The sequence below is a fragment of the Chiloscyllium plagiosum genome, unplaced genomic scaffold (assembly GCF_037043375.1).
Source record: "Chiloscyllium plagiosum isolate Xiang-an unplaced genomic scaffold, Cpla_swu_hap1 HiC_scaffold_23, whole genome shotgun sequence".
In the NCBI taxonomy this organism is placed as follows: Eukaryota; Metazoa; Chordata; class Chondrichthyes; order Orectolobiformes; family Hemiscylliidae; genus Chiloscyllium; species Chiloscyllium plagiosum.
Genome location: NW_028270161.1, coordinates 23,202,171 through 23,220,230, shown reverse-complemented (window position 1 = coordinate 23,220,230; position 18,060 = coordinate 23,202,171). Strand labels below are relative to the sequence as shown.

Below are 18,060 nucleotides of genomic sequence, written 5' to 3'. Positions count from 1 at the left end.
AAAAGAATTTCTTCTTTTTTGCCAAACGCTTCGTCCAGATGTGATCCTAACATTCACAGCTGGGGTGGAAGGAGCCCGATAATTGGCAGGTCCTGGTGGGAGGCCTTCTCAGGCTGGTCCTAGGCTGGTGAGAACCTCCTGGTAAAGGTACCAGTTTACCCTACTCAGCCTGATCTGCAGCAGGTAATGGGCACACTGACAGAGGGTAGGAGGAGGAGCATGGCATCTCTAGGCTGTCCTGAGATGAAGATCCCAGGGTGTCTGCCTGTTACTGTTTCTGTCTGTGGGTAGCAACCATAGAAGAATGGGAGTGAGGTAGAGATGCTTTATCCCCCTTTTTGCCTGGTCATTGATGTGGAACGCTTGTGGTCGGAGTGCAGGTCTGAGCAATATCTGACAATCACTAAACTTTCTACTGGACCTGGAGCCCCAGGGCAGCCACCACCATTTCCAATGGAAACAGCCAAGCAACCTTTCCAACGTGTCATCATCATCATCTGCCAAAACCAGAGGAGACAAAAACTGGACAGAATGTTCTACCTGACGCTTGACCAAATTTGTGTACAAGGAGATGAAGAGTGTGGTGCTGGAAAAGCAGGTCAAACAGCATCTGAGGAGCAGGATAATCGACGTTTCGAGCGTAAGCCCTGATTCCTGATGAAGGGCTTATGCCCGAAACGTCGATTCTCCTGCTCCTCAGTGCTGCCTGATTGGCTGTGCTTTTCCAGCACCACACTCTTCAACCCTGATCTCCAGCATCTGAAGTCCTCACTTTCTCCGTGTGAATAAGGAGCAAATATTTCGAAATAAAAGCAGGAAGCGCTGAGAACATTATGCTGGTCTGACAGTAACTGTGGAGACAGTAACAATTCCAAGAAATGCTTGGAATTGAATATTGCTCTTCTTCAAAACTGAGATTACATGGCCTTTGATCACTCGCAACAACAACTTTAATAAAAACCGAAAGAACTGTAGATATTGTAAATCCGAAACAAGAACAGAAATTGCTGCAGATCTGGCAGCATCTGTAGAGAGAAATCAGAGTTTTTGACGCAGCAATCCTGAAGGGATGGTGAAACTCCTTTAGAACAACATTAACCTCCCCAAACATTACCTCTTCTGGATTCTTCTTAATGTTGAATCCTGGGATGGATTCCAGTTTGTCCAGCGTGCCCCCAGTGTGGCCCAAGCCTCGGCCACTGATCATTGGAACCTGCACAGCCACAACAACAACAACAACTTGGATATGACATAAAAATAAAGAACATGCTTTCCGATAGTGCTTCCCACAAGCTCAGAATGTTCCAAAACCAATTACTTAGTCTCTTATTACTTATTATTTCAATTACTTAATTACAGTTAACTACTTGTAATGTAGGAAACACAACATGCAATTTGCACACCACGAAGTCCAACAAACAGCAATTTGACGTCAAGTGATCATATAATTTAACTGTAGTATGAGCAATAAATATCAGCCAGAAACTGGTGATCACTCTCGTGCTCTTCACTGAGTAATTCTGTGGAATCTTATCCATCCATCCAAGAGGGCAGGTGAGACGTTACTTTGACGACAGCCATCTTTACTTCTCCACTAATTCTCAACCTCTCCACTGTCTCTAAGTTATCGCACTGCTGGTCTGACTCCGAATCTTGTAGAGATCAGGTACTAACTCCATACCCAGACCCTGCCTAGGCTGTGCACTCTCCTGCAGATCCTTGGCTCTTCCTGGGGTTTCCTTTACTACCTTCACTGATGCCACTGGCTTGGCATCGTTTACCCCATCTTTTCCCACAGTGCCTTTCTTTAACAACCAGCACTGTGACTTTACGTGTCCAACTTTACCACAGTTGAAACACCTGAGACCTTCCACCTCCTTTCCACCCTCTTGGGCTTCTTTTTTATCCTGTGGTAAATTCTTACCAGTGCTCTCTACTCTTGGTTTAGTAGTGTAGGATCTCCCCTTTTCCAAACTCTTATCACTCACAGGACGAAATTCTGGCTGTAAGCTTGTCTTTTGCATCAACATCTATTCATCTGCTAATTCTGCTGCTCTTTTCACTTCCTGAACTTTCTGTTCCTCCATGTGAATTCTTACCATTTCTGGAAGTGATTTTTTAAACGCCTTCAGTAGAATAATCTCTTTTCGAGCCTTAAATATCTTATCTATTTTCAAAGCACACACCCATCCATCAAAATGACTATGTTTAATTCTTTCAAACTCAACCTAAGTCTGACCTGGTTCCTACTTTGTGTTTCTGAACCGCTGTCTGTACGCTTCTGATGCCAATTCATAAGCACTTAGAATAGCCTGTTTAACCTCTTCATAACCTCTTGAAATTTCATCTGATAGTGCAGCAAATACCTCACTAGCTCTGCCTACCAGTTTAGCCTAAACTAGCATTACCCACAATTCCTTGGACCAGTCCATCTACCTAGCCAATTTTTCAAATGAAATACTCCACAATGGAAAAGCAGCGATTGAATTTGGTACAGGCCTTACAACATTTTAATCTGTACGTCATGAACAATGTGTCAGAGACGGTCATATATACGGATTACAATTCTCTTACATTCTTAGAACACTTTAAAGACAAGAATATGAGACTATTTCATTGGAGTCTTACGTTACAGACTTTTTGTTTAAAAATTATACTTGTTGTGAGTCAGAAGAATGTAATCACAGATGTGTTATCGTGGATTTAACTGATAGATTTGTCTTTATTTAACGTTTTATGTATATATAGAAGTATATGGGAAGAAGTTAAGGTGAACTTAAATTAAAATTAACTGTGACAGGGTAATGTGCTTAAAAGTAGGGAAAAAAATGAAGCCATCTTTTCATTATGATGGTTCATCTTTTTCTTCAAGAGGGAGGTGTTATGAAGATGTAGATGTACTGCCCCTTTAAGAGAGTTAAAAGCTGGTAGAGCTGTCTGACAGCACTAGGTGTTCTCAATAAGGTAACAAGGTTGAAAGCTAAATTAGCTGGTTGCCTGGAAACGACAAAACAGATTTGAATTAGGCCAATCAGTTTAAATTATACCCCAAAACACCAAACTCCAATCAGGTTTGAATTGAGTATATTGACACTCTTAAAAGCCCAATGACACGATCTGATGCTCTGGATATAAGACAGGGGAATGGCCAGACCATTCAAAACATCCTTAAGTAGGCAGCCCGAGACCATAATTATGCAATTTGTTTTGGTAAGTGTACAGTGAAAATTACACGGAGTAAGTTAGCTGGGTTGACCACTAGGTTTTAAAACAGACAAAAATGTATTCACAAAATTACCCAATGACACATGAAGAACAGAAGAGAGAACCCCTATAAAACTCATTCTATCCAAACTTGACTTAATTATGTTGTTCTGAATATACACAACAGTCCCAATCAGCAAACCTCTTTAAAAACCAGTAAAAAATAGAACGCATGCTTACAGGTTAAAGTTGAAGGGCAGAGAGTTTCCACACAGCTCCCTATTGAACCCCTCACCAGGTCATACTGACCACTCCCCTTTCTTTATATAGGTCACTTCTAAAACATGACCGCTTTGGCCTGAAGTCTTATCTGTTTACATATAGAGTCAGAGAGTTATAGAGATATACAGCATGGAAATAGACCCTTCGGTCCAACCCGTCCATGCCGACCAGATATCCCAACCCAATTTAGTCCCACCTGCCAGCACCTGGCCCATATCCCTCCAAACCTTTCCTATTCATATACCCATCCAAATGCCTCTTAAATGTTGCAATTATACCAGCCTCCACCACTTCCTCTGGCAGCTCATTCCATACACATACCACCCTCTGCGTGAAACAGTTGCCCCTTAGGTCTCTTTTATATCTTTCTCCTCTCACCCTAAACCTATGCCCTCTAGTTTTGGACTCCCCAACCCCAGGGAAAAGACTTTGTCTATTTATCCTATCCGTGCCCTCACAAAAAGCCTCTCAAAATCCTTTTCATCTCTGTACCAAACCAGACTGATCGGAGCCCGGCCTGGTTTATTACGCGTCTGAAAAGAAATTAAGGTATCCTTGGTTATCTTTGATTATCCTTGAGTATTCTTGAGCCAAGGAACAGCTTTTAGAAAAAACAGGGACTAGCTTTGTGACACCTCGCGCCTTAAAAATATCCCATCAATACCAAAAGATGTCTTCATTTTTAACCCTTCATTTTTAACCCTCCAAAACCCGGTTTTTAGTCTAAACATGTATACATTACACTAACTATAAACATGAACAACCACAGGCGAATTCAGGCCGTGGTACTCCTGCCACCGAACACCTCTGTATTTCATTCGAGTCTCGATAACGCATCAGCAATCACATTTTCGTGACCTGCCACATACACAATTGTCAAATTGAATGGCTGCAATAAGCTCCGTCTAAACAGTCTGGCATTTTTGTCCTTACATCTTTCCACAAATGTCAATGGGTTATGATCAGTGTATATGATTGTCTCAGATGCATGCTGCACATGTTCCATTTATACTGGGTTTTAAAGGGAGTTTGCTTCTGGGAACTGTTGTGTATATTTGGAACAGCATAATTAAGTCCCATTTGGATAGAGTGAGTTCTGTGGGGGTTCTTTATTCTGTTCTTTGTCTGTCATTGTGTAATTTTGTGAATACATTTTTGTCTGTTTTAAAACCTAGTGGTCAACCCAGCTAACTTACTCCGGGTAATTTTCACTGTACACTTACCAAAACAAATTGCAAAATTATGGTTTAGGGCTGCCTACTTAAGCATGTTTTGAGTGGTCTGGCTGTTCTGGGGTGTTTTACCTCAGAGCATCGGATTATGTCATTGACTTTTAAGATTGTCAATATGCTAAATAGAAACACTGAAATGTGGTAATGCCAACATCAAGCTTAAAGTCTCTTTCTCCATTGTTGAATATGTCTGCCGATGAATGTTCAACTTCCTGGAAAAATACCCGATGGGTCTTTTGATCCCCTCGTTACCCTCCTGCAGGAGCACCGCACCGACATCCACATCACTGGCATCGATAGCCACCTTGAAAGGCTTCATGTAATTTAGGGTGGCTAATACTGGGGCAGTGGTTAATGCAGTTTTGAGGCTGTCACATGCCTTTTGTCAGTCCGTTGTCCACTGGAACTTCTTGCCCTTTTTTAACAATTCAGTGAGTGGAGCAGCCACACGGCTAAAGTTTGGCACAAACTTTCGATAAAATCCATTCAATCCCGGGAACCGTAGTACTGCTTGTCTCGTTGACGGTGTGCGAAAGTCCCCAATTACTTTCATTTTCACATCCTCCGTGGTGCCGTTTGTCCATGTCCAATAACATAGTCCAGGAAGGTGACTTGGGCTTTGGCAAATGCACTTTTAGTGAGGTTTACCACCAAGCCTGCCTTCCGAAGTTGATCGAATAAGTCCAATAAGTGCTGTAAATGTTCCTTCCATGTGTGACTAAAAATCACCAGGTCATCAATGTAAACAGTATAATTGGGTAACCTGGCAATGGCCTTATTACTCAGTCTCTGAAATGTGGCTGGAGTGTTTTTTATACCAAATGGCATGACTTTGAACTGATACAGTCCATTTGCATTATGAAAGCTGAAATTGCCTTTGCTCTCTCTGACAGAGGTGCTTGCCAGCAGCCTCTGAGCAAGACCAACTTAGTTGCTTGTCCCACTTTTTCAACACAGTCCTCCAACCGTGGAATTGGATATCCATCAGTCTTTGCAACGGCGTTGATTTTACGATAGTCCACATATAACCGTTGGTGCCATGACAATGGGTGAGCTCCAGTCACTGAATTCACTTCGATTGTGCCACCTTGGAGCTTGCGTGCTATCTCCTTCTGAACCTGTGCCAACTTTAGAGGGTTATGCCTATAAGGATGTTGCTTAATTGGAACAGCAGCTTCTATATCTACATAATGTACAATTAGGTTAGTACTTCCCAGTTTATTTCTGCTTATCTCCCCATGTGACAGTAGTAACTGTTTCAGGTCATTTCGATTTTCTTGTAGAAGGTAACTCAATAATTTATCCCAAGTTTTGACAACTTCCTCATTGTCCAACTTGATTTGAGGAATGTCCAATTCAGAATCCTCTGAACGTGGTTCTTCCTATTGTGCTGTAATCATTAACACCTTCTCCTCTTGCTTTCCTTCCCTATCCCTTTTGAGCATATTCACATAACACACTCTGTGAGATTTCTTTCTGTTTGGAGTCGTTATTAAATAGTTCACCTCACTCAATTTCTTTTCAATTTTAGACAGTCCATTGACCGTTGCATTTAAATGTTCCCCTGTTACAGGAAGTAACACCAATACCTTATCCCCAATTGCAGATTTGTGATTTCTTATCCGCTTCCTGTTTCATTGTATGCTGTGATACTTTTAAATGCTGTCTAGCTAACTCTCCAGCTCTATTTAATCATTCTCTAAAATTTGACAGAAAGTCCAAATGGGTGCTCTCTGAATTCTGACTTACTAACCTGTCCTTAATCAGTTTTAGCAGTCCTCTTACTTCATGCCCATTAATTCAAATTGACTGAATTTGGTCAATTCATTCATTACATCTCAGATCGCAAAAAGAACAAATGGAACACTGTTATCCCAATCACCTGGATAACACTGACCAGAAGCCCATAACATGGTCTTTAGTGTTTGATGCCATCTCTCTAGTGCTGTCTGTGATTCTGGATGTTATGCAGTCGAATGGAATTGCCTCATTCCCAAGTTATTTATAACCTCCTTGAATAGTTTGGCTGTGAAGTTTGACCCTTGATCTGACTGGATCTCTATTGGTAGTCCTTAAGTATTAAAAAATGTAAGTAATTCTTCTACAACCCTATTAGCTGTGATGTTGCGTAATGGGATTGTCTCTGGAAATCTAGTCAACAAATCCGTTATTGTTAATAAATACTTATTCCCACTTTGTTTGAGATAGGGGACCTACGCAATCAATCAAGACTCTTGTGAAAGGTTCCTCAAATGTTGGAATAGGTACTAAAGGTGCAGGCTTTATTACTGCTTGTGGTTTTCCAATTATCTGACAAGTATGACACATCTGGCAAAATTCAACTGCATCCTTGTGTAGTCCAGATCAATAAAAATGTCTTTATATTTTAGCCTGTGTTTTCCTCACCGCTAAATGACCCTCAAGTGGTAGCTCATGCGCCATCTGAGCACCACCTTTCTATACCCCGATGGCAAAACAATTTGATGAATCTCTGCCCATTTCTCATTTGCTTGAATGTGTGATGATCCTCATTTCCTCATTAAGACATCATTTGTTAAGCAATAACACACAGGAATGCATTCACTTTCTTTCTCTGTGAATGCCATTTGATATAACTGTTTTAAGTTCTCATCTTTCCACTATAATTCAATTAGCTTAGCAGAGCTAAAGATGCTTGCATGTTTACCTATTTGCTCCCTCTCTGTTCCACTTATCAGATCAAAGCAAGTTTTGGATAATACTACGTCAGCTTCCTTATCTGTGCCTTTTGATCTCTCCTGCTTCGACTTGTGCCTCTGTGATCTTGTGATCACACTATTTGGGAAAATTCCTGAATAAACATCTTTCATTTCTTCAGTTGCCTGCATCTTCATTGTCTTTTCAACTAGAGTAGGCAGTACATCTATCAGTAAGTCAGCTATATCATTTGCAAGGACAAATTGTATTCCTGGAGCTGAGAGTTTGTCAGTACTCCTACCACAAATTCTCCACTCTTCTCTGGACTCTCTAGCCTCACTTTACAAAATTGAGTGCAATTGAGGCACTCACCATGAGTTCCTGTTACCAGTACCTTTTCTGGCATAGTCCCTTAGAAGTACATATCTCCTCATCCTTCAGCATCACAGACTGAGAGGATCCTGTGTCCCTTAATATTGTAATCTCTTTACGTGCTACTCCTGGCCTGTGTGAATAAACTTTATCCTTGCATGTATATTTTTTAAGCAGATCTGGCACTTCCTCCTTAGCCAACCTCTGATCATCTTGCACACTCTGAGGCAGTTGTTTCACTTCCCTTGTGCTTTTTGTTACTAGTCCAACAAAACTCCCAGGCTTGTCCTGTTTCCTACATCTGGCTTTCTCCTAGCCCACCAACACTGTGATTTTGTGTGGCCCACTGTATTACAATAAAACTACTGGAGTTTTTTTTAACTTATTTGTCCCCATGAAGTTGCTTTTTTACCCTGTGGTGAGTTATCCTTATGATCTTCACTGAGATCTACCTTTCCCTTTCCACGAGAGGATTTCTCTTTGCCCCAATTTCTATCCCTCGTGGACTGAAATTGATTCTGGAAGCTAATCCATGTTTTATGGACCAGCTCATAATCATCAGCCACGTGAGCTGCTAACCTTCCCATTTTAACTCTCTGCTCTTCCACACGAGTTTGCACTACTTCCTCGCTGAGGTTACCTTCAGTCTTTATCTCCAGCCTTTTAAGCTGACTTTCCTTTTTAAGTGTCAGTTTTTGAAGTTCAAAAGCTCCCTCTTTTTTCCTCTGTTCTGCTTTTAATCATAACTCAAACTGTTTCATTTCTGCTGCCCTTTCCTTATCTCTTTCCCCTCACTTAAGTTGCTTCAATCCCAATTGAATTCTCGCCATCTCTATAGATTCTGATGGTTTCTCCGGCAAGTTTAAATGCAGAGTTATTGCTTAATTATCTCTCCTTTCCTCACAGAAGCAGGCAGGTCCAAATCCAGTCAGTCTGCTAATTCCTGCAACTTGGTCTTATTCACTTTTTGCAAAACTTCCAAATGACCATATCTACATCCAGAGAACTTTTGGCGACTGAAAGAGCCATTCCTATCCCAAACTTTGTCTACCCAACCAAACCAACACCTGAACCAAAGACATAGCACCTACCACTCACTGTTTAAACTCCCTAAAAGAGCCGCCAATCTGTTATGGACTAGGCCAGACCACTCAAAACATTCTTAAGCAGGCAATCCAGACCATAACTTTGCAATTTGCTTAGGTAAGTGTACAGTGAAAATTACCCAGAATAAGAGTGCTCACTGTATTACAGGTTGACTACCAGGTTTTAAATCAGACAAATATTTATTCTCAAAATTACACAATGAAACACAAAGAAGAGAATAAGGAAGCCCTCCAGAACTCAGTCTATCCAAACTGGACTTAATTATGCTGTTCTGAATGTACACAACAGTCCCAATAAGCAAACTCACTTTAAAAACCAGTATAAATGGAACACTTATGGTTACAGGTTGAAGTTGAAGGGCAGAAAGAAAGAGAGACATTCCACACAGCACATTGTTGAACTCCTCACCAATTCAAGACTGAACTAAACTGCTCTCTTTATACAGGTCACTTCTAAAACTTTGGCCTGAAGTCTCATCTGTTTACATATAAACAAAAGGCCTCTCAAAATCCTTTTCATCTCTGTACCAAACCAGGCTGATTGGAGCCCGGCCTGGTTTGTTACCTCTCTGAAAAAATCAAGGACAGAGCCTCCTTGAGCCAAGGAACAGCTTTTAGAAAAAAAAAGGGACTAGTTTTGTGATAAAATGGAACAGTTTAGAGGAGAACTGCCAAGCCAATGACACCTGCACACTGCCCAGAAAAAAAGCTCTCTTAAAAGTACCTTTATCAATCAGTAACCCGTGAAGCAGTATCCCCAAGGAGAAGAAAACGAGACCGAAATACAGAGGAAAAACTTAAGCTGCCTGGTTTTGAGCTAAGAAGTGTTGTTTTGTAAATCTTAATTGGGTGATTTATCAGATTAGTATTATAGAAGGGGAGGTAAAAGATAGGTCATAGGAAGGAATTGCAAATAGATGTTAGTTAATTATTCTCTGTTATACTTTAAGAAATAAAGTTGTTAATTTTTACTTTAATTAGTTCTTGGCCACTCAGATTTTTACAGATTACTGCATGGGATAAATCTGAATTGAATTGAATTGAATTTATTAACACGTGTACCAAGGCACAGTGAAAAGCTTTGTCTTGTGAGCAATACAGACAGATCACAGAGTTAAGTAGCATAGATAGTAAATAATAGGTAAACAGCGGCAAAAACAAAAACACAGGTACAGGCGAATGTTAAGAGTTTGTGAGTCCATTCAGTATTCTAACAACATTAGGGTAGAAACTGTTTGAAACTGGCTGCTGCATGTGTTCAGGCGTCTGTACCTTCTCCCCATGTTAGAAGTTGTAGACAGACATTGCCAGGGTAGGATGGATCTTTGAGAATGCTGGCGGCCTTTCCTTGACAGCGGGCCTGGTAGGTGGGTGGTTGGCCTTTGTGATTGTCCGGGCCAAGTTCACCACTCTCTGTAATCATCTCCGATCTTGAATGGTGTTGGAAGAGCACAGCAATTCAGGCAGCATCCAACGAGCAGCGAAATCGACGTTCCTGATGAAGGGCTTTTGCCCGAAACGTCGATTTTGCTGCTCGTTGGATGCTGCCTGAATTGCTGTGCTCTTCCAGCACCACTGATCCAGAATCTGGTTTCCAGCATCTGCAGTTATTGTTTTTACCTTCCGATCTTGAATGGCACAGTTACCATACCAGATGGTGATACATTCAAACAGAATGTTCTCGATGGCACACCAATAAAAGCTGGCAAGGGTATTCGCCGTCATGCCAAACTTCCTCAGCTGCCTGAGGAAGAAGAGACATTGTTGGGCCTTTATAACCAGTGCGTCCACATGAAGAGTCCAAGGAAGCTTGTTGTGGATGACCACTCCCAGGAGCTTGGCACTCTCCACTTATTCCACCTCTGTGCTGTTAATGTGTAGGGGACGTGAGTAACATCCTGCCGAAAGTTAATAATAAGTTCCTTGGTTTTGCTGGCATTGAGAGCTAGGTTGTTCTCAGTGCACCATTTTTCCAGGTCTTTCACCTCCCAACTAGGAAGGATCCTAGAAAGATCTTAGGAAACCTTTTCTGTGTTGCTGGTTTTAAATTAAGCAGGAGGGTTTACACTGTGTCGTCGCACTTTGTTATTCTAATTGGCCCTGACTCTACCACAGCAGGGCCTCTTTTTCCAGCTCTGTGATGGCCCTGCCTCAGGCTGCCTACGGCGAAAACCCACGTCCTTGCTTCTATTCATTCCAATCATGACTTCCTCTCGTCAGGCCTCACTTCTCCCATCCTCCCTGATCATTAGCTCACTCAAAACTCTACCAACCGATCCTAACTTGATCAACACATCTTGTATCTTTACTGTCCTTACCTTGCAACCACATGCAGCCAATGCTGGTGCAAGAATGAGGCTGACCTTGTCCCCGACTCCTCCTGTCGAATGCTTGTCAACTACCAACCCAGACCACTCCTTTGGCCATTGCAGGATAGCACCAGACACTTTCATCTCCTGGGTCAGATTCACTGCTTCCTCCCGTGTCATTCCCTGTAGACGAATTGCCATCAGCATAGCCCCTGACAGAGAGAATCATGGAAATGTGTCATAGGTAATGCAACCAGGTCCTTTTCATTGCAGCAATGATGGCTGTGTGATGCCACTGACATTCAATATCACTTAGTAAGGACTAATGCAGCTACAGATGTGCACTTTCTTAGCCACATCTGCGCAGTGTTGGGTTTACCCATCATGGCCACCATGCTGTTTCTTGCAACAACCCATCTGTGATCCTTAAGGAAAGGCAATCTTTCATCCTCACCTGGTCTGGCCTACATGTGATTCCAAACACACAGTAATATGGTTGACTTACAACTGCCCTCTGAAATGACCTGGCAAGGCATTCAGTTCAGAGGTGCTTAAGGATGGAAAACAAATGCCGGTCTTGCCCATGACATGCACTTTCCATGAAAGAATAAAGGAAGAAATAACCCAACCTGGATTTGAACATCCCCCAAACACCACCAACAGTATCTATCCTAATCCTGGCCCAGCCTAGCACTATGCTGTAGATTAGAGTGGTGCTGGAAAAGCACAGCAGGTCAGGCAGCATCCGAGGAGCAGGAAGATTGACGTTTCGGGCAAAAGCCCTTCATCAGGAATAAAGGCAGTGAGCCTCCAGGGTGGAGAGATAAGTGGGGGGCCAGGGGGTGAGGCTGGGGAGAAGGTAGCAAAGAGTACAATAGGTGAATGGGGGTGGGGATGGAGGCGATAGGTCAGAGGGGAGGGTGTGGGAAGGTAGCAAAGAGTACAAAGTGTTCCCGGATGTGGAGGCTAGATGGATTAGTCATGGGAAACATGGGGTTACAGGGATAGGACTGGGTCTGGGTGGGATGCTCTTCAAAGGATTGGTGCTGAGTCAATAGGCCGAATTGTAGGGATTCTATGATTTAGAGACTCTTGTTAGTTTTCATGACCTTCATGCTTTTCTAAACTTGATTTTCACTGAAGTTTCCAAAGCTCCACTTCTTTGATATTTTTCCAAACACTGAAAACAAAGCTTGCAAAAGCCACAGCTTTTGATTTGGAAAACAAACCTTGAATTGACAGATCCATATGAAATCAATTGAGTAACACTTGCATTTTGTAAACAACAAGTGACCCTCAGTGAACCACTGGTGATTTACATTGGCCAAATTTATATTCACTGAATAATCGAGGCTGATATTTAGAATTTATTTCAGGGCATTTATTATTACATTCCTAAATCTAACATTAGTTTCTGTACTAAACATCAATGTCAATTGTAATCTGAAGGGATAATAATATTTCTTCCCTCTCTGGCCCACATTTCTTTTTCTGTTTCACCAAGGTCCTTGTAATGACTGATTAATTGAAGTGGTTAACTGCATTGATGGCCCTCAGTATACCCACTGAGAAGCTCATGCAAATGCCCATATTGTACGTTAAGTGTGCACCAGTAGTGTTTAGCTAGCCATAGAGATGGGCACCCCAACTAAGTGATTTAAGAAGCTTTTCCCTCTCCTGGGTAAGTTGGAACAAGGGTGCATACTCTTAATATTATTCCAGCTTGGTGCAAAATCATCCAAGGCGAAAGTGAGGACTGCAGATGCTAGAGATTAGAGTCGAGAGTGTGGTGCTGGAAAAGCACAGCAGGTCAGGTAGCATCCGAGAAGCAGGAAAATCGACATTTCGGACAAAAAGCCCGAATTCCTGATGAAGGGCTTTTGACCAAAACATCGATTCTCCTGCTCCTTGGAAGCTGCCTGACCAGCTGTGCTTTTCCAGCACCACACTCTTGATGCAAAATCATCCAAGCTTAAATAGAAATGTGGAATTCTCTCCCCTCAGACGGGCATTTGGAAACCTTAATCACGAGTTATGGAACAAAAGTGCAAAAATGAGGTTGTGAGACTGATCAGATGTGATTACATAATGGACCAGACTTTGGTGGCTTAATGGCCTCATCTTCCTGTCTCACAGGATCTACTGGTTGAATGATCTCCTGTCCCCATGTTCTGTCTGAGAGTGAATGCCACTGTTTGATTTCCCCACTCTCCAATTTGGTTCAAAAGCTGATTGTAGTTCTTGATGCTTCAGTTAAATACAGTATTCGTGATGTTTGAGACCATACTGGAGTTAGCTCAGTTACACACTAGGCAGCACATTTATTCAAGATATCAGATGAATTCCAGTGTGCTCATGTATTAGATACAGACTTGTCACATTATCGAAGCCATACATAGAGATTTAAGACAACTGACATGACTCACTTGAGTAGCATGCTAAAAATTAACCCCCATTATTCCCAGAGTCATCACCAATATGAATATATTCAATTCAGCTCCCATTTTACATAGTTAAAAATCACACAACACCAAGTTATAGTCCAACAGGACTATAATTGGAAGCTTTCGGAATGCCGCTCCTTCATCAGGTGGTTGTGTCCTCCACTATCACCTGATGAAGGAGCGGCGCTCCGAAAGCTAGTGCTTCCAATTAAACCTGGGTGGACTATAACCTGGTGTTGTGTGATTTTTAGCTTTGTTCACCCCATCTCCAAATCATGCCCATTTTACATGATTGACAAACCCATGTTAAGAGAGAACACCCATCAGGTTTCTGAGCTTAACAGGAAAACAACTAGTTATTGCGAACTGGTTTTTAACTGGGAGTGGAAAAGAAACATGATTATGATTCTCTATAACTTAAATTTTACCCCTTTCTAGAAATTGCCAGGCGCATACAAAAAGACATGCAAAGAGACAAGACAAGACACAAATATCACAGATGGGGAAGAATAAAAAAAAACGATGAAGTAGAGTTCTGCCACCAATCCAGCTGACAGGTCTCAATGAGATGTTTTATTTCAGTTCCCTTTTTGGTTCCTTTCAACACTTCAAGGAGGAGACAAGATTGTGATACACCAACTCCCAACTTCTTATTCAACAGCGTTTTCTTCTGCAGTCTCTTGGTTTAAGGTAGCACCTTCTCCTATATTTATGTCCACAGTTTAAAGAACAAAAATGTTCTTTACACAATTAAAAATATGAAAGAAGACACACATCCATAAACATTACCAATCTGGCTGTCTTGGATACTTCCCTCTGTTACGCCTCTCACAAAGTAGTGGATTTCTTCCTTCGTCAAAGCCTGTTTTTCCCGTTTCTTCCAAATCATTTCCGGGATGTTAATGTGCGGTTGGCTGGTACACATTCCCTTTGGGTTTGCCTGGAAAAGTAGTGAACCCTTGAGGAAAGGGAAGACTGAATGCAGTATGTTTAGTAAACAGCTTGGCAAACCTCTGCTCAATCTTTACAGTTTGAGAGAAAGCTGCCTTGGCTATTTTCCCTCAGACCTTTCTCTCTCTCTCTCTCTCTCTCTAGGACAGAGATCTCTGCTCTTGTATTTAGTCCTTTTCTTATAAACTGCTGAGTTGTTTTTAGTTCAGTCTTGAACTGGGGAATTCAACAGGGAGCTGTGTTAAAACTTGCTCTCTCTCTCATTCTATTCTTCAACTTCAACCTGTAAGCAGGTGTTCCAGTTATACTGGTTATACTGAAGAGGGTTACCTCAGATTACAACAGGATCTGGACCAGATGGGCCAATGGGCTGAGAAGTGGCAGATGGAATTTAATTCAGATAAATGCAAGGTGCTGCATTTTGGGAAAGCAAATCTTAGCAGGACTTATACACTTAATGGTAAGGTCCGAGGGAGTGATGCTGAACAAAGAGACCTTGGAATGCAGGTTCATAGCTCCTTGAAAGTGGAGTCACTGGTAGATAGGATAGTGAAGAAGGCGTTTGGTCTGCTTTCCTTTATTGGTCAGAGTATTGAGTACAGGAGTTGGGAGGTCATGTTATGTCTGTACAGGATTTTGGTTAGACCACTGTTGGAATATTGCATGCAATTCTGGTCTCCTTCCTATCGGAAAGATGTTGTGAAACTTGAAAGGGTTCAGAAAAGATTTACAAGGATGTTGCCAGGGTTGGAGGATTTGAGTTATTGGGAAAGGCTGAACAAGCTGGGGCTGTTTTCACTGGAGCTCCAGAGGCTGAGGGGTGACCTTATAGAGGTTAACAAAATTATGAGGGGCATGGATAGGGTAAATAGACAAAGTCTTTTCCCTGGGGTTGGGGAGTCCAGAACTAGAGGACATAGGTTTAAGGTGAGAGGGGAAAGATATAAAAGAGACCTACGGGGCAACTATTTCACACAGAGAGTGGTATGGGTATGGAATGAGCTGCCAGAGGAAGTGGTGGAGGCTGGTACAATTGCAACATTTAAGAGGAATTTGGATGGGTATATGAATAGGAAGGGTTTGGAGGGATATGGGCTGGGTGCTGGCAGGCGGGACTAGATTGGGTTGAGATATCTGGTCAGCATGGACGGGTTGGACCGAAGGGTCTGTTTCCATGCTATACATCTCTATGACTCTGTGACTTACTGAAACAAATTGCAAAGTTAGATCTCGGGCTGCCTGCTTAAGGATGTTTTGAATGGTCGAGCCTAATCCATAACAATATATTTTGCAATGAAGCCCTGTTAAAGTCACCAGGGGAAGGCAGTTTGGCTGATTCTTTTTGAACTTCCATATATGACCAGGGAACTTGAGCGGTCAAAATTGGATCTCCCCAGAAACAGGCAAAAAAGAGTATGACACAGGATTAAATTACTCTAATTCCTTATAACAACAGAATACAAATGCTGCCCTGCGCATCAAAATTATTGCAGCGTGCAGCTCAGTGCTAAATACACTGTACAGTAGCCACGCAAGTCAGAAGGGGACCTCGATTTGTGCAAATTTAGTACATTTGTGTTACCTCAAGGAGAGATTTCTTCTGGCTGGAGCAGCCTTTACATTGTAGAACTTGAAGAAATGACATTCCACAATGTAAAGGCAACTGGGATAAAGTGAGGACTGCAGATGCTCGAGATCAGATGATTCCTGATGAAGGGCTTATGCCCGAAATATCGATTCTCCTGCTCCTCAGGTGCCGCCTGACCTGTTGTGCTTTTCCATCACCACACTCTCAACAGCTGCTGGATATGGCTGGGAAAGAATGTTTGATCTCTGTGGGGATGAATGACTATTTTTTCCATCAGAGAGAGAGGGTTATCAGACCTTCTTGTCACCTCAATGTATGTAAAGACAATTGTGCATGAGTAAGAAATGCCTTTGGTTTTTTGCACAGCTCTCTGTGGTAAAGAATTCATTTCCCTCTGTGAGAAGTTCCTCCTCATCTTTGTCTTACTCTCCCACTAGGCGACATCAACATCCCCTAAAAAGTCTGTGTATTTCAATAAGGTAACCTTTCATTCTTCTATGCTCCAATGAGTACAGATCCTATCTACTCAACCTCTCCTCATAAAACAGACCGTCCATGCTTAGAATCAGCCCAGTGAAATATATCTAGACTGCCTCCAAGGCCAGTATATATTCCCCTGGATAAGGGGCCCACCAATGTTTACAGTATTCCAGCTGTAGTGTAACTAATGCTGTGTACGGTTTTAGCAAAACCTTCCCAATTTTGTACTTCATTCCCTCTGAAATAAAGGCCAACATTCGACTTGCCTTTCCCATCACCCACTGAAGTTGGATGCTAGCTTTTTATGATTCATGGACGAAGATTCCCAAATTCCTCTGTTTTGTAGCTTTCTGCAGTCTTTCTGTGTTTAAGTAATATTTGGCTCCTCTGTTCTTCCTGCCAAAGTGCATTATCCCATACTTCCCAACATTATATCTCACCTGTCAAGTTTTTGCCCACTTGTCTAACCTGTTATTAGCCCTCTGCATACTCTTTGCGTCATCCTTCCCACTTGCCTTCTGACCTATTTTTTGTGTCATCTGCAAACATGGCTGTTGTACTTTCATCATCCAAGTCACTAATATACATTGTAAATAATTGTGGCCCCAGCACTGACCCCTATGATACACTATGGTTATAAGTTGCCATCCTGAAAATGCCCTCCTTATCCCAACCCTCGACCGTCTTTCTCTCGGAGAAACTGTTTTTTCCATGTAACTTTAACTAATTTCACTGTGAGCAGAAACCAAAATTCCCAAGCTGTGGGATATTTTTCCTACGCAAAAAAATCAATTCCTCATTCTTCAAAATGTAAATAAAATAAAACTTTATTATATTTATCCTACCCAATATAAAACTTTTACAATGAAGAAAAATTCCCATTATCCCTTCAGAAATTCTCTCCTATACTGTTTTAAAATAAAGTTAAAAATCTCACAAATCATGGTTCAAAATAAATATGCTTCTAGAAATACTGACAAGTTAATCATTAAACTCCCTCATACACACAAGATTTACATTCCATGAGATGAAAATCAAAACTCTAAAATAAGTAACATTAAGTTCAATATAAATCACATAAACTATGTCACATCTACCACTCTTTGCCTAATTACTTTCTACACAAATAAAATGTGATGCAAAGTGATCACATTTTCTTCAGATTTACAAGCATTGGAACATCTATAAATGTCCTCATGTTAAGGAGCAGATGACCTTTAGTCTGAGAGATGTTCAGGAAAATTGGGCCAGTTCTTTTGAAGATGACCTGATTGCAAGGTGACCTGATTGAAGTTTAGTGTTTGTGTTGCGCATTCGACCAAATTGAACAGAGGGTGGTGGTGAGCAGTGACTGAGGAGGAATTATGGAGTACTTCAGTGTCCTGGGTTCAAGTCTAACCAGTTTCAGAGGTGTGT

General features: G+C 41.7%; 1 protein-coding gene across 6 annotated transcripts in view; it reads right to left on the bottom strand.

Annotated features, from left to right (window-relative positions):
- Positions 1-18,060, bottom strand: part of tymp (thymidine phosphorylase) — an 86,031-nt gene that overhangs the window by 30,433 nt on the left and 37,538 nt on the right. For 3 of the 6 annotated variants that reach the window (XM_087999459.1, XM_043713916.2, XM_043713915.2), the window contains 3 exons: positions 14,415-14,565; positions 11,191-11,393; positions 1,115-1,213 (listed from right to left, as the gene is read on the bottom strand). In XM_087999459.1, the coding sequence (XP_087855585.1) occupies positions 1,115-1,213; positions 11,191-11,393; positions 14,415-14,550 (438 nt within the window). In that variant the 5' untranslated portion in view covers positions 14,551-14,565. Of the gene's footprint in view, positions 1-1,114; positions 1,214-11,190; positions 11,394-14,414; positions 14,601-18,060 lie in introns of all 6 variants that reach the window. The other 3 variants (XM_087999461.1, XM_087999460.1, XM_087999462.1) reach the window with 3 other exon arrangements.